Consider the following 18,885-nt stretch of genomic DNA (forward strand, 5'->3'; position numbering starts at 1 on the left):
GCGCACAAAAATTGGTCACCGGGGCAGCAGCACTGGGCTCGATAGCCATTTGGGGTACCAAAAGAGCTCCGTCCGCAAAACCTTCTGCGCGCACGGCTTTTTTTCATCGTTATTAACACCTGGGTCCATTTTCGCGTTTTCCCCCACCGGGGGAGCCCTGCCAGGCCCGATAGGCATTTGGGGCACCAAATCAGCTTCGTTCGCAAAACTGCCTGTTCGCACGATTTTTTTTCATCGTTCTTAACCTTTGGGTCCGTTTTCGCTTTTTCGCCGACCGGAAAGTTCGTGCACAAAAATTGGTCCCCAGGGCAGCAGCACCGGGCTCGATAGCCATTTGGGGCACCAAAAGAGTTCCGTCCGCAAAATCGTCTGCGCGCACGGCTTTTTTCATCGTTCTTAACACCTGGGTCCGTTTTCGCGTTTTCGCCCACCGAAAAATTCGCGCACAAAAATTGGACCCCGGGGGAGCCCTGCCGGGCCCGATAGCCATTTGGGGCACCAAATGAGCTTCGTTCACAAAATTGCTTATGCACACGATTTTTTTCATCATTCTTAACCCCTGGGTCCGTTTTTGCGTTTTTGCACGCTGAAAAGTTCGAGCACAAAATCTAGGCCCCGCTGGGCTCGATAGCATTTGAGGCACCAAATGAGTTCCGTTCACAAAACCATATGCGCGCATTGCTTTTTTTCATCGTTCTTCACCCCTGGGTCCGTTTTCGCATTTTTGCCCGCCGGAAAGTTCGCGCACAAAAATTGGGCCCCGGGGCAGCCCCGCCGGCTCGGTAGCCATTTGGGACACCAAATGAGCTCCGTTCGCAAAACCGCCTGCGCGAATGACTTTTTTTCATCGTTCTTAACCCCTGGGTTCGATTTCGCGTTTTCGCCCGCCGGAAAATTCGCGCATAAAAATTAGGCCCCGAGGCAACCCCGCCAGGCCCGATAGCCATTTAGGGCACCAAATGAGCTTCGTTCACAAAACTGTCAGCGCACACGACTTTTTTTCATCGTTCTTAACCCCTGGGTCTGTTTTCGCCCGCCGGATAGTTCGCACACAAAAATTGGGCCCCAGGGTAGCCCCGCGGGGCCTGATAGCCATTTGGCGCACCAAATGAGCTCTGTTCGCAAAACCGTCTGCGCACACAATTTTTTTTCATCGTTCTTAACCCCTGGGTCCGTTTTCGCGTTTTGCCCTCCGTAAAGTTCACGCACAAACATTGGGCCCCGGGGAAGCCCTGCCGGGCCTGATAGCCATTTGGCGCATCAAATGAGCTCCGTTCATGAAACCGTCTGCGCATTCGACTTTTTTCATTGTTCTTAACCCTTGGTTCCGTTTTCGCGTTTTCACTCGCCGGAAAGTTTGTGCACAAAAATTGGGCCCCGAGGCAGCCCCGCTGGGCCCAATAGCCATTTGGGACACCAAATGAGCTCCGTTCTTCAAACCGTCTGTGCGAACGGCTTTTTTTCATCGTTCTTAAACCCTGAGTCCATTTTCGAGTTTTCGCCCGCCGAAAAGTTCACCTACAAAAATTGGGCCCCAAGGCAGCCCCGCCAGGTCCGATAGTTATTTGGGGCACCAAATGATCTCCTTTCGCAAAACGGTCTGCACACACAACTTTTTTTTATCGTTCTTAACCCCTGAGTCCGTTTTCGTATATTCACCCGCTGGAAAGTTCGCGCACAAAAATTGGGCCCCGGGGCAGCCTCGCCAGGCCCGATAGCCATTTGGGGCACCAAATGAGCTCCATTCGCAAAACCGTCTGCGCGCACGACTTTTATTCATCGTTCTTAACCCCTGGGTCCGTTTTTGCCCCTCTAAAAGTTTGCTCACAAAAATTGGGCCCCAGGGCAGCCCCGCCGGGTCCGATAGCCATTTGGGGGACCAAATGAGTTTTTTTTTGCAAAATCGTGTGCGCGCACGACTTTTTTTCATCGTTCTTAACCCCTGGGTCCGTTTTTGCGTTTTTGCCCACCGGAAAGTTTGTGCACAAAAATTGGGCCCTGTGGCAGCCCCGCCGGGCCCGGTAGCCATTTGTGGCACCAAATGAGCTCCGTTCGCAAAACCTTCTGTGCGTACGGCTTCTTTTCATCGTTCTTAATCCGTGCGTCCATTTTCGGGTTTTCGCCCGCCGAAAAGTTCACGTACAAAAATTGGCCTCCGAGGTAGTCTCACCGGGCCCGATAGCCATTTGGGGCACCAAATGAGTTCCGTTCACAAAATCGTTTGCATGCACGGCTTCTTTTCATCGTTCTTAACTCCTGGGTCCGTTTTCGTGTTTTTGCCCCACGGAAAGTTCACACACAAAATCGTCTCCAATCGGGATCTGTGTCAAGACATTTACACGCTTTCCGTATTTGTTTCCATTCTTTCAATTCATCTTCTGTGTTCATCCTCTTTAATCCTTCATTCACAATCATGTATCAAACGCTTATCTTTAAAATTAAATGTCATTTTCATCATCATTATCAGGCATCAAATGAACTCTGTTCACAAAACCGTTTGGCGCATGACTTTTTTCATCATTCTTAACCTCTCAATCCGTTTTCGCGTTTTCGCGTTTTCGCCCATCAGAAAGTTCACGCACAAAAATTGGGCCCTAAGACAGCTACGTCGGGTTCGACAGCAATTTTAGGGCACCAAATGAGCTCCGTTCGTAAAACCGTCTAGCGCACGACTTTTTTTCATCGTTCTAAACACCTGGGTCCGTTTTCGCATTTTCGCCCGCCAGAAAATTCGCGCACAAAAATTGAACCCCAAGGCAGCCCCGCCAGACTCGATAGCCATTTGGGGCACCAAATGAGCTCTGTTCGCAAAACCGTCTGGAACACGACTTTTTTTCATCATTGTTAACCCATCGGTCTGTTTTCACGTTTTCGCCTACTGGAAAATTCGCGCACATTGAAATTAATGAGATTTCATTTCAAATGTGGGTGCATCAATTGGTGGATCTAGAATGCCAATGTCCAAGGTTTGAAATGCAAGAGGTGCATAATCTATGATTTCTCTACCTCTATCTTCTGCTATAAAGATAGGGTTTTGGAGGTTTGTAGCTGGCTGTGGGTGTTGGTCGCCATTTTTTGCACTTCGAGAAAGATTGGAGGATCGACCACATGAGGGTCTATTCAAATCTGTCACACGAATGCGGTTTCTTTCAGGCTCACTTGTGTGCTCAACTCTTTCTACTCCCGATGCTTTCACTTTTGTTCTTGTTTCATTCGACGAAAGGTTCTTTCTATTTCAGGATATGGCTCAACAAGGCAAGGCCTTCTTCTCATGCATCCACCTCTTCTTGGCAAAACAAACAACATAAAGAGATAGATTTTTCCTGAAATAGAGTCAATGCAGATGCATTGTCACAGTCAACAATAAACTTTAAAATTTCACTAGTCCCTGACAACGACACCAAAAAATTGATCGACTGAATGTATGAGTGATGTGGTATTTTTTTTTGCTCACATGTGTACGTGGTCAAGTTATAATATTAAAACGACTTGTAAAGTCGAGTATCGTCCATGGGATCAAGTTAACGGTTATTGTTTAGCTATCTCATAATTGTGTCAATTTTAGCTAAAGAATCAAAATCGAGTTAGAATTTGTAGTTTTGTAAAGCAATAAAAGAAAGCAATAACAGTGTTTAGGAAATATGAGAATAAGAGTGTTCTAGGGTATTGAATCCATTAATTACTTCATTAGATCTACTCTAATCAATTCATGGAATCATGTATGAATATTATGTCTAAGTCTAGAAACTTAACTCAAGATTATTTTCTCTAAAAAATAACCTATTCTCATATAACTTAATTGATAAATATATCTCGAAATCATATTAAGAAACAAGACATTAGGAATTATCATCAACAACTTTCACTATTAACCTAACTATGAGCATGAAAGATTAATAATGATTTGTGATATAGATCCAGTAAAACATTTATTCTCTCAATTAAACATTCAACCTAGCAAATCATCAATGGCCAATCAATAAGAATGAAATACAATATCATTAAATAGCAAAGAGTTCCACAATATCCATGAAAAGAACTAAACACAATCTAAATTTAGAACAACTTCATCAATTCAAGCAAGTTTAGCCACTCATAGCTTGCACAAACATATTTTCATACATCAGTTCAAGTATAAGATTTAGAGAAAGGAAAGGGAACCGAAGAAGAATCCTCTCGAAGACTTCTTTGATCTATTGAATTCTCCAAACTCGCCTTGATCGTCACATCGGGACTCGAACAGCCTTTAAAATATCCCTTAAATTCTCTGACTTTTTAGCACAAACTCTCTTTATGTCAGAATTTCATTCTTGGTGTCTCTTTTTGGGTGCAATTCTCCTCTTTCTTGGTGTAATTCTCAAAATGTTGAAGATCGACCAAATGAATAGAGGAAGCAAACTTGGAGCCCAAGATCTTTTCTAAAATGCAGGATTTTTCATTTATGAAAAGGCAATGTTGCAACACTTGGCTGCATACTTAATACGTGCCGCCTTTTTTTGTCACTAAGTCGTAGCGTAACAACGTTACGCCCTAGCGTAGTGACGCTCCAGTTAGGGTAGCTACTACCTTTCAACATAACGGGGCAACGTAGCTACTCTGTGCGTTAGAGTGTCCTTTTAATGACAGATAAAAGATGACAGTTGGCAGATCTTCACATCTTCATGTTTTCTTCCTTCTTTTCTTCCTTCTCTTTAATCCATTGCTCGGTTTTGACTTATTTAGGCATAATTTAGTCCTTTTTAGCTCACTTTGAATATATTTCCATTATCGAACACAAAACCTAAAAATCACTAGTAAACACATTCAATATTATAAAATCATATAACAAATTATCCTAAATCTAACGTGGTAAGTAGCCCTTAGTGGAAATTTAATTGCACAAAAAAATTGAGGAAGAGCAAAAAAAAAAGGGCAGGGGACAAATTTGTTATTGAAGCAACTAGAGGAGGAAAATAGCAGTTTGAACCGAACCAACGAAGGTTGTGAAGACATAGTTAAAAGGAAAAAAAACATAAAAGTAATAAAGAACCTTAATATGGAAATCGAAACCCAAAAATCCCACTAAAAAAACCTACAGATCTAATGTATTCTCAGAAATCGAAACCCAAAAATCTAAAGAAAAAAACCTACTCGAGACATCGAAACCCAAAGATCCATTGAACAAAAAAAAAAAAACCCTATAGATCTAACATATTCTTTGAAAACCAAAACCCAAAATCCAAGGAAAAACCTACTAAGGACAACAAAACCCAAAAATCAATCGAACAAAAAAAACCTACAGATCTAACATGTAGATAAATTTGATTGGGCCTCAAAAAATCGTGGAAAAATTGAACATGGAACAAAAAAACACAAGGAGAAGACAAATCCAAAACCCATAACAAAAACTAAAAAAAAGAAAAAACGAAAAAACGAAAGAGGAAGAAGAAACTTAATCGGATCTATAAAAAATAACCACATACATAATAGATCTTCGCGAAAAAAAAAATGAAAATAGACTTAGAAGAATATACAGAGAAGAGTGATTCAACAAGAAAAAACCCAAAAACTCTGGGAAGAAAAATGGACGAGATGATGAGAATGAACCACGCAGATGAAGAAGAGAGAAGATGAGAGAAGATGAAAGAGATAGAGATAATGTGAAAAAATAGTTGAGTGAAAGACAACGATCAGAGGAGACTTAAAAGAAAGAGTAATTTAAAATGCACTGAATTAGGAGAGTTGAATTAAGAATAAGACTGTGAGTTACTGGGCCAAACAAAAAAAAGTTCACACAACCCAACTCTCCTAATTTTATCCAACGTCCCCTAAATACAAAGTTTTATTTTAATTTGAACAAAAATCTGAATAAGAACATAAATAAAAATTAAATCTTATTTTAACTTATCCGATCATGTACTGGGGCAGGGCAAAAAAATATTGGAAGAGGCCAACTTTGATATTTCAAAGATTTCTCATACTTTTAAAATCTAAAAATTTGAGAGAACAAATTGAGAATCTTAAAATATTTAATTCTAATTCTTTTAATTTTAGAGGGTCAAATGTCTTCCCCTCTTTCAGTGTCATAAAATTTTATGTGCTTCCAACCTACTGAGCATGAAATCTCAATCAGAAGACCATTTTAAGAAATAAATAAAAAAGCAGATGAAAACTGGCTTCAGTAACATTATCTCTATCAGCAATGTTTGCAACTACAAACCTATTCTAAATTCTAATTGTCTTTGCCTTTTGAAATATCACATGGTAATTGGTAAATGCAACACAAAGCTCTCCAATCATGGATTCTCCTTCATGGGGCTTGAAGATCGGTTCATGGGGCTTGAAGATCGATTCATGGGGCTCGAAGATCGGTTCACTGGGCTTGCAGGATGGTTTTCTTCCGTTTCTGAAGTTGGAAGTTTCTGAGGTGCATTTCGCAGGAAGCTTCTAGCATAAATCGAACCAAAGACCAGAACCTGAACATGATTGAAAAAGAAAAAAAAACCAAGAGTTATGATTGAGAACTTCGAAACTGTTATTAGACATTAGCAAAGGATTGAAATCACGACTTACAGCTCCAATCCATTGTTCCCAGCTAAGAGGATGAGAAAACCATACACAAGATAACATGATGCTGACCAACTTCAACCAAAAAAGAAAAAGGAAAAGAGTATGGCTCAGCATAATAAGAAACACGACCAAGAAATCGAATCGGAATGTATAAAAGTTGATGAGATTTAAGAGTTAACCTGTCTTGTTGTCATTATGGTGGCAAAAGTCAGAGCTCCAAAAGTTCGAATTGTGTAAGAAATAAAAAATTGACTAGCAGTTGCTACCTGTGGGAGTCAACATTAGTACCGCTCACTATCCATTTATTCAAGCTAAGACTTTTAACAATCAAATGAAATGAAGAAGAATGTGAAGAGGAACAACTTAAATTCGAAGCAGAGTAAAGGTTACTCACTGTGGAGAGAAATGCAATGTCGAAGAAACAATCCTTATGAAGATAAACAAAATCAATTGCAGGAAGTAGATGGCCTTGTAATATAAGACCTACGTTACAAAGCAAAAGGTTTGAACTGAATATCAATTTGAAACTTTTGCAGTTCAAATACTATTAAGTGCCATGCATATTAGAAAGAAAAAGATTTGATCAATTAAGCAAACACTCCTTCACAGCAGAAAATTTTGATCCCAGAATGAATTAAACTAATGGCCTAACATCGCCCACCCCAACTTCCGTTTCCTAGTATACATGTTTCTCTGGACTCTCATAATCACATAATCTGGAGATGAGAGTTCAATTCTGTGAAACAAGTTCTGATTTTCAATCTCAACGAGTACTCAGTGTAATCATTGCACCTTTCTCCCTCTTAAAAGTTTTCCTTTTCTTTTTGATACCAACATTGCTATACAATCCTCAACTAATCTCATGAAAGCACAACCTGACATTGCAACTGCAGCATCTTGTTGTTATGAAACATATAGGATTATAATATCCTAGGCATAACATTCTAATTCCAAGGTAGGTGACCACCTGGATTTGCACCAACCCAAAATCTTTACCTTTTTTTCTTCTTCTTCTTCTTTTTTTTTTTTTTTTTTTTTTTTTTTTTTTTTTTTTTTTTTTTTTTTTGGTCTCTTGACCACTAGGTGGCCATGAAGTTTCTAAATGTTCAATCAGTCAGAAAAATACAAGATGCAATGCAATCCAAAGTATCCTCCATGAAATCAATTGAAATGAATCATCGAAGGTCAAAATGAGTTTACCAGGTCAACAATGAGAGCAGGGAACTGACCTGTCAGACTAAGAATGCAAGAACACAAAGTTGTGTAGAAAATTTGATTGTGTATGTCCATATTATAGCCTTTGAAAAGTTTATCTTGAAATGTGCTTGTAAAGCCATCAAACCTGTTAATGCCGAGTATTAGAGATTTATATGCTTACTTTATACATTGAGAGATTTAAAATGTAACAATGAGCATAAGATAATGGTAAAAGATAAAGCATCATGGACATGGACACAATAAAAGATAAAACCTTATAACTAATGCAAATTTTACTTGCCCCTAAAATCGAGCTCGAGTGCACCACTCCAATAAATTCAAGAAGAAATAGTATCATCAATATATATGCTAAATGTATGGTTCTCAAACTATTCTCTCTCAATGATACCTTCCAAATATTGCTTTTCCATTGTTCTCCTCCCAGGAGGGGAAGGCAAGCGTTATTATCTGTTGTCAATTTTCTATATTTCCTCCCTTGTAGTTATCTACCATTTTCATAATAGTTCTAAACTAAAAATTCAAAATAGAAGGGAATCGAATATATCATCCTTCAACTTCAATATAATGAGTTACAAAATATTACCCAAGATAACCAATCATAAGCGAGACACCCCAAACCGTGCTTTCCCTTCCTCTATCGTATGGACTAATCTCAGCTGATGCCTACAATTGAGGGAAAATTTAATAATCATTTGTAACTGGATTTAGGGTGTAGCATTAATAACAGAAAAATGAAAACAAACTTCAAAAGTATTATTGATATCTGATCTACCATATCGATATCTTCTCTACATGTTGCCATATTGGGACAAAAATAAACACTAACATATGTATGATTTAATCCATGAATTAGTACCAAAGCCTAGACATGTAAAGGTGCAGACCACATCTTGAAGCAATTGAATTGATGAGAGGTGAGTGACATGGCATGACACTCACCAGATAATAAAGATCAAAAATCTAAAGATGGCCTAAAAGTAAAAGGAACTATTTATTTCCAAAAACTAAATCACCACTTGACAAGCTTTCACTATTCAAGAAATTCAGAAAATTTAAACGGAAATTCAGACAGTTCCAGTTAGTTTTGATTCTTCAAAATGTTGAAGTTAACAGAAGGGAACGTTCTGTGGCATAAGTTGGTAGTTACAAGCTGACTTTGAACGTCCTTTTTCATGGGTAACTTTGGCACTAGACAATAAATTGCATGAGGTGCCAAAAAAGACAAAGTAGGTTGTTACAATTTCCCCAACTCACACAAATGCTTGAGAGAGAGGGGGGGGAGGGGAGGGAGCGGGGAGCAGGGAGCTGGTGCCTACAAACAAAGCCTTACCGGATAGAGAACAAATATCGAACAACCCAGAGTCACAATAAGAGCCAGCAAATAGTCATGACCCTTATATTTCTTTTGCATAATAACGGTACCCCACACCTGTATAACAATGGATAACACTAAAACAATTAGTCACTCAAGAATCTAATGCCAATTCAATCAACAACGATGCCTCTCCACTACAAATTGAGGGTAAATCAAATACTAGAACGGGAAAAAATAAGAATGCAGATTAAGATAGAGTAATAACTACATCAACAAAGACATTAAAAACTCTCACCATGACAGGTATCATTTTAGCACACTTAGCCAGAGTTTGAACAGGAAAACTGACATACTTGAGGGCCTATAGAAAAATATGAGACGATCAAACATGAATATGACTGGATGATATAAAATACCCACAAAAATAGTTTATACAGTAGCAAAGGAATATGTAGTGTGCCACATTCGGAGAAAACAAGTCAGCTTACCTCATACTGACATGTGGTGGTCAATATATTTGTTATTGAAACAAGGCAGTATTTGTAAACTGGAGCTACAGGGTCCACTGTCTTTTTACTTGCCTATGTAGATCAAGAGAATCAATAGATACTTCAGAAAAGAAAGTATTCATAGTGTAGTGGTTTAAGTAAAGGACAGGTCGACAGTAGCATAAAGCAAATTCTAGTAGCAATTCACCGGGAGTAATTTAAGTTTACTCAAAAACCCTCGAGGAGTACACATAAAAGAACAAGGATTGCAGGAAGTATCGAATATCAGGCTCTTACCAGTAGAACACCTGCAGAAACTGCAGAAGTGGTGATGCGGTTACAAAAAACAAGAAACAAGGAATGCTTAAAATAATCTTTGTTCGTCCCATATGGAACTCTCATGATCTTTTCCTGCAAATAACACAGACAAAGTGAGCTAAATAACTTATGGCAAGTTCTCTCTATGAAATTGCAACAAGACAGACAAATAGCTTTGCAGAAGTCCAAGACAGCAGTTTACATTTAGACTATCAATCAAGCATACAATTGAGCAAATGATATGTCAATAGTCCACTAGTCTACAGCAAGTACAAACCGCACCAGACCAATTCAAGGATCGCATGAGGAGACCAGGCATTAACAATGGACATTACCGTTATAGTTAAGTTACTCCTAAATGTTTCAATATACCCACACCCTTCTTCATTTCCTGCAAATTTCCTTCCATAATCCTTGCACAACTGCTAAAACTAGAACGAGGAAACACTGAAAACATGTACTTGACAACCGATGAAGACAAAACATCAAAAGCTTAAGTTAAATCAGCGAATTGAAAAACATGTACATTCTAAAACAATCAAAACTGTTGATTCGATCAAATATCAAACTCAGGAGCCGAAGGCACAAAATTCCGACAATAATGAAGAATCAAAAAGAGGTAAAACACGAAAAAATGTTGGGAAAGTGACCTGTAAGACTCCATAGGTGACAAGGGTGGTCATGATTCCGGCCACCGCAAATAACCCTTTCCATAGTTTATTGTCTTTATGGGTAGGTTCGGCCATAACCCAACAACAGTCTCTACTGTAACGTCCGACGCTTTATTTTCCGATTGTCGAAGAACATCGATTCCATTTCTCGAGAATCAAGAGGAAGAAAAGAAGAAGAGAGCCATAAGAGGCGTAGAGCTCATAGATGCAGAGCTGAAACTGTGAGAAAAGTGGCGACGCAGAGAAGAATGGGAAGGATGTTGAAGATGACTGGTTAATGCAACGCACGACGATTTCGGATCAAAGAGATTCGAGGGAAGTGGGTGTAAGAAAAAAGGCCTAAAAAGGGAGTCTTTACTGTTTTGCGCCCGAATCGTTTCTCCGGCGTCATTCTCTCCTTCCTTTACTTTTTGTTCTTCGATTTTGTTTTTCTTTTACAACTTTTTTTTTTTTTTCTGTTTTTGTGCTTTATTTTTATTTATTTATATTCCTTTTGAATATGATTAATGAAAATTCAGATCTCTTACCTCAGTTTGAAAATATAAGTAGGAGGAGCTATTCTCATTTTGGTATTTTTGTATGTATTCTAACTTGCCATTTTTTTTGTTTAACTAATACATGTTTTCATATTTATGCCTCATTTGTTAACCACCTCATTTTATATTTTTTATTTTTAAAAACTATGTTTATTTTATTTTATTCTTTTACATATTTTTTTTAGGTACGAATTTTTAATCAAATTTCAAAAGCATAAAATGTTTTTAGAAACTACTTTTTTTTTTTTTTCAAAATTTGACTTGATTTTTGAAAATATTGGTAAAAAGTAATAATAAACAAAAACATTTATGGCCTCTTTGGAACCTCATGATTTTGAAGAATTTCAATTCATAATAGATTTCAAATGAATTCAATTGTTTGGTACTGCAGAATAATTTTAAAATTCGGAGTGATTTCAAATTCTATTTCACTTAAAAAAGAAAAATAAAACTTTTCTAACTAAATTGCTTAGATTGGATTTTAGAGGATTTGAAAGTAAATTACTTAATTAATTTTGTCAAATTCTAATTTTCAATTAACACATCATGGTTAAAAGTTTATATTAGTAAATTGTCTTTTCTTTTTTGTTTACCATTCAAACACAAAATTTTAAGTATATTCATTTCAAATCTTTCTCATTCAAAACAAAGTAATTAATTGTTTCTCGAATTTCAGATCATAGAATTTAAAATCATTCCTTAAACTTTCTTAAATCCAAATGGAGGGCTAGAGGTGAAAGTAGCCGAATGAGTATTTTTAGGCTTTAACTTTCAAAAACTAAAAACAAAAGGACCAAATTATTATTAAATGGGGCAAAAGTCTAGGTTTTGGATGCCAAGGCGAATATCAAACTGACATATAAATGTATTAGTGATCGAAAGATGTTAATGTTGACCTCCTCAAATTTAAAAAGATTTAATTCCACCTTAAATCTTCTAACTAGTTTAAGTAGAAAGTTTAAATTTAGATTTAATTAAACGATGTTATATTTAGCAACTTTGATCGGAACACCATTTATTTATTTTGTATTATTATTATTATTTTTAGATAAAGAAAAGAAATAATCAAGTTATGACGCCCCTAGGTCGAAGGATAAAATTCCTAATATTGAACTGACAGTTGGCTACTCAACAAACCGTAGACTCTAGAAGACAGCAACAACCTCAGCACGCAGAGGAGGAAAAATGCCGATCCTGAAACCCATACGCTAAAATTTTCACTACGGTCGAATCATGTAGAAGGACGATACCAAAACTCGACACATCAACCTCCTTACATTAAGCGTTTACAAACTTTTAATTTAATCAAGATCCAACATGCATTTGAACTCATTTTGGAGAAAAACGGAGAAATTTTGTGTTAATAAATAAAAATGGAAATTTATACATTTCACTAATGCATTTACTTAATTTCATTGGATAAATTGGAATTAATTGGTGTTATTCAAAAGGGGGAAAAAAGAATTACTAGATGAAATACTTGGAGAAAAAAAAAATCGCCGGCTTCATCACGAATGTTGCTTCCGTCGATTGATTTGTTCATCGATTTCGTTGATCTGATCCTTGAACCGATGCATCTCTTCTCAATTCCGGCTGCTGCAGAATTTGAGCACGAATCGTTTCATAATGCGCTACTCTTTCTCGTAGGGCGTTTTCTCCTCTAAGCGTCTCCATCATTGCCGAAGAAGAATCGGGAGTGGAGAAACTCAAGACTTGCAATCTGCAGAGAGGGCAACTCGAATGATCACGAAACCAGGCGTCGATGCAACAACTATGAAACGAATGATTGCAATTCGGTAAGTGTTTAATCAATTCCCCTTCTTCGAATTCACCCAAACAAACAGCGCATTCCGTATTGAAGCTTGCCGTGGATTCGGATTCTTCATTCTTTTTGAACTGTGATATAGGTAGCAAACGAATCATGGAGGCCTCCAATCCATGTCCATGGACTTGCAGAGAAGGACCATTAGGGTTTTCCTCAAATTGGACCCTAGGTCGACCGGAAATCAGTCCATGAAACACACGGAACAGATGTTTCAAAAGTCTATAGTTGCTCAACAGTAGAAAGACTATGCAGACGATGGCGATGGTCGAGATTGACCACGGACTCCAGCTAGAGTAATCAGGCACCGGAGATGGCGGCGGCGGACTCGATGGCATGTAAGATGATATACTCGTAGATGAGACGAAAGCATTTGAAGATGATAAAAGTTAGTGAAGGGTTTCGATGATTATTGTTTTGGTCTATAAATAAGATGAATAGTGAATCTCGCACCTGAATTTCTCCGTCAAAAAGCAGATTAAAATTGTATTTAGATGATATCTAAGTAGAAAACGAAAGAAGACATTGAAAGCTAGTTATAATATTTGGATAACAATGCAAGAAGTTAAAGTTTCTTATCAATCAGATTAACAAACCACCCTGTTTAAATATTGTTGTTTCTTGTCAATATGGGAAAAAATGAAGTTGAGAATTGATTAGCATGATGGGGTCGATGAAGTTAATTTTGATGTAATTAAAACTTCAAATCTCGTCAATAAAACTACTACCAAGTCATTTTTTACACTGCCAATTCCAGATCTTGATTTGTACAATGGTGGGTCATTGAATTTTCTGTCTCTTGGCTGCTAGAATTTGAGGGTGGTTAACATTTGGAGCCATCAGCAAGGCACTGTTGAAGCAAGAACCAGAAGGGCCATTTGTGAAACTCAACATGGAGGAAGCTGAACAAATTTGAGAAGATCCACGGGACATTTCAGTGCGTAGAAGAGAATGGAGTGGCTTTGGGGAAGGGTTGCTAGGTTTTGAAGTGGTGTTTTGATTGATATTTTTAGTGTTGCAGCCATCCACTAGAAGAGGGGGAATCTTGAACGCTTGCAATGGCGGAGGATTACGCCATTGGGGAAGTGGCCCAGCGACGAGAAGCGTCTGAAGTAAAGGACCGGCTTCTGTAACAGCTTGCAGGAGCTTTCCTTTCCGAGGCAATGTTTTTCCCTTAACAAGATTATCAATCACTGCATAAAATGGATCAGCCTTTTCTGTTTTGGGAATGTCTAGACCTGTGGTCAGAGGAGGCTGAGGGGGATTATACTCTGTGACAAAGGGCTGATTTACAAAACTTATCTTGCTTGAATCAGCCATGTTTGCAGTGGAGAAATCTGGTGATGAAACTCCATCAAAGAATGAATCTGCCGGTGAAGAACCGTAAGAATGGTGATTATAAGTTTCATATAGACTGCTTGATTCGGTAATGCTTGAATTTGCTTTGGTAGGTATGTTGAGAGGGCTTTCAGGTTGGAAATGAAGCAGAGCTGGTAATTCAGTTGCAGTAGTTGGCATGAACTTGTTCATCAGTTTCTGCAGCTGATCTCTTGCTTCATCTCTTTCTTCATATGCTGCCTGCAGGAGAAGAAGTAAGCTCCTCACTTTTTCTTTGTTCTTTATACTTTCTTCATTGGCTTCCATTTTTAGTGACTCCAGTTCAAAAGTAGTCTGTAGAAGTTTCTGCTTCAACTCCTCCACGTTCTGCCAATTGAAATTAGTTTTATTAGTATAATCACAACAAAAGATTTGTTTTAAAGAGAGAGAAAAAGTGAGAAGATAATTATAAAGTATTGGGGAATGCCAAGAAGGCACTTGGAAATCCAAAGTCCAGTGTCAAATAATGCTGCAAATTAGTTACTATTAATCAATGTCATGGAATAACATATAGAATAATTCTCATCAATACCGACATATTCTTTTCTATTTGCAACCAAACATGCTCAGATCAAAAAAGTCAGCACACACGTCGTGAACAGCACAAACACTGTTACTTCCCTTCCCTGCTTCTGCTACTTGGAACAAAACAAATAGAGAATTTGCAGTTCATTCCCCCCACCTAAGAACAAAGAAAACAAGATCTAGCTGGAACATGTCTTCTGATATAGGAAATCATTACAACACCCAACTTCAGTGAACTTAAGTTATCATTTTCCATTAAAAAAATTTGAACTCTTAAAGAAAAACAGAGTGAACGAGATCAGGGGAAGACCAAACAAACAATCATTAGTTCAAACACCCAAAATTGAGAAGACCCAGAAGAATAAATGAACTGAACCAACTCTTGGAACATGAAAAGAGAAAGAAAAAGAGAGACCCACCTCCTGAAATCTCCATAAACAGCCCAAATCCTCCATGGTTTCCACTTCTTGGCCAATATGGAGAAAAGTATAGGGGAGTTTAAGAAAGAAAGTTGGACCCTGAGACATTTATAAATTGATGAGAATGATAGGACAGGTTATAAGCTAGAGAGAGAGAGAGAAATGTTCCTTTTTTAATTTTTTTTTTTTTTTTTTTTTTTTTTTTTTTTTTTTTTTTTTTTTTACAAAGTTCCAGAGAAAAGGAGAGGGTCATGTATAGAAAGAAATGAAATTCCAAATTCTACGCCCGAGAGGCAGGGGGGGTATTGAATTCCATTATAAACCACTTCATCTCTCTGTGAATACTTCTCTCTCTTTGCTCAAAAATGGAAACAAAGAAAGGGAATTCCCTCTCTCTCTTTCTCTCACATGAAGGTCAAGCAGTAAAGACCGGTTAGATTTCCCTTATATAAAACTCCCCTCACTACTACAATACACAAATACTAAGCTTAGACTCTAATAAAGTTTAAAAATCCCAAATTATCTCCTTTTAAATTTTAATTTCCCCCCGCCGGCTCTCTCTTTTATCTCTATTAACTGTAACATTTTTACGTGTACAAAGGGGTGGGAAATGGGCCCATCAAAGCCCATCTTGTCATTCATCCATTTCTGTGGTCTCACATTATGGATCCAAGTAATCTGTAGAAAATTGGAATATTACAACTTTTCTTTCTTTTAGAAAAAAAGGGTTCTTTTTTAAGTTCAATTATAAGTTGTCTTTAAATTTTAAAGATGGTGTGGATTCGATAACTAAGATCTCATTTGATAATTTTTAGTTTTTGGTTTTTAATTAAGTCTATTTTTTTCATTTTCTTATAATCATTTGCATTTTTCTTAAGTATAAGATTTAAATTCTTAGTCAAATTCCAAAACCAAAAACAAGTTTTTAAAATCTATTTTTTTTAGTTTTCAAGTTTTGGCTTAGTTTTTTAAAACATTGGTAAATAATATAAAAAAACAAGAAATTTAGAGGTAAAATGAGTGTTTATAAGCTTAATTTTAAAAAATTTAAAACTAAATAGTTACCAGACGGATTCTAAACTTTCAAAAGCATTTAATAGGATAAACTTTTAGTTTTGTATTCTATAGTTTATTTAACTTTATAAAATGTTTAATGAGTCAATAAACTTTTAATTTTGCATCCAATATATGTTTCAATTTTAAATTTTGTGTCAGATAGGTTATTTATCTATTCTATATATTTTTTAAATTCATGGATCTATTAAATACAAAATTTGAAGTTTAAGATTTTTTTAAGACGTAAAATTAAAATAATATCTAATATATGATTATTCAAAATCTTAAATATGTCAATGACCTATTAGACACAAAACTGAAAGTTAAGGAGCTTATTAGACATGAACATAAAATTCATGAACTAGATTTACAGTTTAACAAAATATATAAACAATATACGAGCTAGGAGATTTAAACTTTAGACTTCTTGGTCGACGATATATACTTTGATGATTTATAAAATTAATAATTGAGTTTTTCTTTACTCTCTTAAGTAAGGCATAAATTGTATTATTAGTACTTATATTTATATTGGGGATGTGAAATGATGATAGCTTTTTATATTTTATTGATATATCGATGAATATTTTAATAATTCTTTTATGGTAGATGTAATATTCTAAAAAGTAATTTTTTTTAGAAAAAAAGAAAAAGAAAAAGTAATTGATAGGGTGAGAGGGAGAACACTGGCTATTTTGAAACAATGGCATTTATTTTTCTTCTTATAAAAAGTGTGACTCTTTGTTATTTTACGTTACATGACACAAATGTCCAAAAAAGAGGAGACCAAACTCGCTTTTACCTCCCTAGTTTCCTAACAGCTAACGACTTTACCTGTCGACAAATCCTTGGAATATCGTGGAAATTATTACAAAATATATACCCACATACATAGACTCTTCAAATAGACATCAATATTAAACTAAACTATGGTTTTAATTTAATCATTTTTTTTTCCTCTCCTTATGACCGAATGATTATTTGACTTCCCCAGTCTAGGAACATACATAACGTTACGTATAATAATTTATAAAATTAATATGTTATAAAGTATAATTTGGAAATAAGTCTAAATCATAATAAGGGGTGGGATTAGGACTTGTGAGGGGGCTTAATTAACAGAGAGGTCTATGGGTTGGATTGTCGTGAAGTGCAAATTCACATGGGAAGTTAGGTAGGTGTCTGAGAGGGGCCATTGGGAAGTTGACACGTGGACAAATGTCCAAGTTGGCGTCGCCGTCTTCTAATACGTGGCACCGGACTGTGACCGGAGTTCTGCATGGTTCGGAGAACCTTTGTTTTTTCCTCTTTTTCTTCACCGTGCGATGTGGCACATGCACTTGCCAATTAATCGTGCTACATACGTGGCTACTTCTAGCTTGCACGTGCTTCCCCCCCCCCCCCCCCCCCCCCCCCCCAATTTATTTTTCGTTAATATTAATTAGTGGGGATAAGTATGAATTGGTCTATGTCCTATTCTAATTCTTTCTCAATAACCGCCGTACTCTAGAGATGCGTTTCTTTTCTTACTTTATATAGATATACACAATTCATTTTTTTCTTTGGGCTAAATTACCCATTTGTGGTTTGAGTTTTGATAATTCACATGCACTTTTTTTTAAAAAAAACTTTCTATGAATGATTCGAAAGATTAGGTAAAAAAATGTCAAATGACTCAAAATTTAAAGAAAATGTTAAATAATTTTTTGCTAACATCAAATTCGGGTGAAATTATCTCGTGTGGACATGAAAAAATATCTCGCTCTTGCTCTCTCTCGCACTCTTGCACTCTCGCACCATCACCTTTCTTGCTCCATCATTTTCCTCTCCACATCATTGCTCTCCTCCTCACATAGATCTGTTATCTCGTTCGCTCTCACTCTCGTTCTTGCTTCGTCTTCTCTCCCTTTCGCTCTCGGTCATTCTTGCTCTCGTCTATTGGAGAATCTTTCTCTTGTCTGCTGGAGAAGGCGTGGTCGTGCTAGAGAAGAAGAAGACTCGTGGAGATGAAGAAGAAGGAACAAAAAAAACCCAGTCGGAGAAGAAGAAAACTAGGGAGATGAAGAAGATGTGAAGTAGAAGAAGAAAAAAAAATCCAACCAAAGAAGAAGAAGACACCGTGAGAAAGAAAATTATAAAAAATAAAAATAAAAAATAGACCTATTAGTGGTCTAGAGAAGAAGAAAGAAAAGAAAAAAAAAAATAAATGAGGCACAATACCGTAAGTTTACTTGTCTATAACATCAACAGAAAGTCATTTGGCATTTAAAAAAAAAAAAAAATTTGGATCACTTGGCATTTTGGGTCTAATTTTTGGATCATCTTTGATCCACTATCACTGTTGTTACAGTAAATTTTTGTTTGTAAGGGTATATTTTGAATATTGCGTGAACTTTAAAATAAAGTTTTTTAGCATGTGTGTTTTTAGATTATGTTCTCTACATATATAAGTAAACAAAATGTGTGGTTGATGCTAATTATGTCTAGTGAGTTGATGTTGAACAAAAAAAAGGGTACGGTGATGCAATATATGACACGGGGGTCGTATGGGTGTTTAAAAAATTCGATGACTCGAAAAATCCGATCAATCC

General features: G+C 36.8%; 3 protein-coding genes across 3 annotated transcripts; all 3 read right to left on the reverse strand.

Annotated features, from left to right (window-relative positions):
* Positions 1-6,119: 6,119 nt before the first annotated feature.
* LOC120087649 (UDP-N-acetylglucosamine (UAA) transporter family) lies at positions 6,120-11,015 on the reverse strand. Its single transcript, XM_039044491.2, has 11 exons — positions 10,539-11,015; positions 9,868-9,981; positions 9,571-9,663; positions 9,378-9,443; positions 9,098-9,196; positions 8,351-8,430; positions 7,779-7,891; positions 6,944-7,032; positions 6,729-6,815; positions 6,553-6,621; positions 6,120-6,455 (listed from the first exon to the last, which is right to left on the reverse strand). The coding sequence occupies exons 1-11, from the start codon at positions 10,632-10,634 to the stop codon at positions 6,276-6,278; spliced, it is 1,086 nt and encodes a 361-aa protein (XP_038900419.2). The 5' UTR covers positions 10,635-11,015; the 3' UTR covers positions 6,120-6,275.
* A 1,412-nt stretch (positions 11,016-12,427) lies between these two features.
* On the reverse strand, positions 12,428-13,403 carry LOC150033117 (RING-H2 finger protein ATL16-like). Its single transcript, XM_090306087.1, has one exon. It carries the CDS (start codon positions 13,253-13,255, stop codon positions 12,635-12,637), a length of 621 nt encoding a protein of 206 aa, XP_090162213.1. The 5' UTR covers positions 13,256-13,403; the 3' UTR covers positions 12,428-12,634.
* Positions 13,404-13,587: 184 nt separating this feature from the next.
* On the reverse strand, positions 13,588-15,682 carry LOC150033118 (uncharacterized). The gene is made up of 2 exons (XM_090306086.1): positions 15,239-15,682; positions 13,588-14,621 (listed from the first exon to the last, which is right to left on the reverse strand). Exons 1-2 carry the CDS (start codon positions 15,344-15,346, stop codon positions 13,698-13,700), a joined length of 1,032 nt encoding a protein of 343 aa, XP_090162212.1. The 5' UTR covers positions 15,347-15,682; the 3' UTR covers positions 13,588-13,697.
* Between the last annotated feature and the right edge of the window lie 3,203 nt (positions 15,683-18,885).

Source organism: Benincasa hispida, chromosome 10 (assembly GCF_027475165.1).
Source record: "Benincasa hispida cultivar pf3 chromosome 10, pf3_genome.v1.1, whole genome shotgun sequence".
Lineage (NCBI taxonomy): Eukaryota > Viridiplantae > Streptophyta > Magnoliopsida > Cucurbitales > Cucurbitaceae > Benincasa > Benincasa hispida.

Excerpts from the sequence above, each read along its gene's own strand:
- LOC120087649 (XM_039044491.2), bottom strand. The coding sequence starts at position 10,634 with ATGGCCGAACCTACCCATAAAGACAATAAACTATGGAAAGGGTTATTT. Across the intron at positions 9,444-9,570 it reads CCACCACATGTCAGTATGAG|GCCCTCAAGTATGTCAGTTT; the intron begins GTAAGCTGACTT and ends ATTTTTCTATAG. Across the intron at positions 7,033-7,778 it reads TTGCATTCTTAGTCTGACAG|GTCTTATATTACAAGGCCAT; the intron begins GTCAGTTCCCTG and ends TTTGTAACGTAG.
- LOC150033117 (XM_090306087.1), bottom strand. The coding sequence starts at position 13,255 with ATGCCATCGAGTCCGCCGCCGCCATCTCCGGTGCCTGATTACTCTAGC.
- LOC150033118 (XM_090306086.1), bottom strand. The coding sequence starts at position 15,346 with ATGTCTCAGGGTCCAACTTTCTTTCTTAAACTCCCCTATACTTTTCTC. Across the intron at positions 14,622-15,238 it reads GTTTATGGAGATTTCAGGAG|AACGTGGAGGAGTTGAAGCA; the intron begins GTGGGTCTCTCT and ends TTCAATTGGCAG.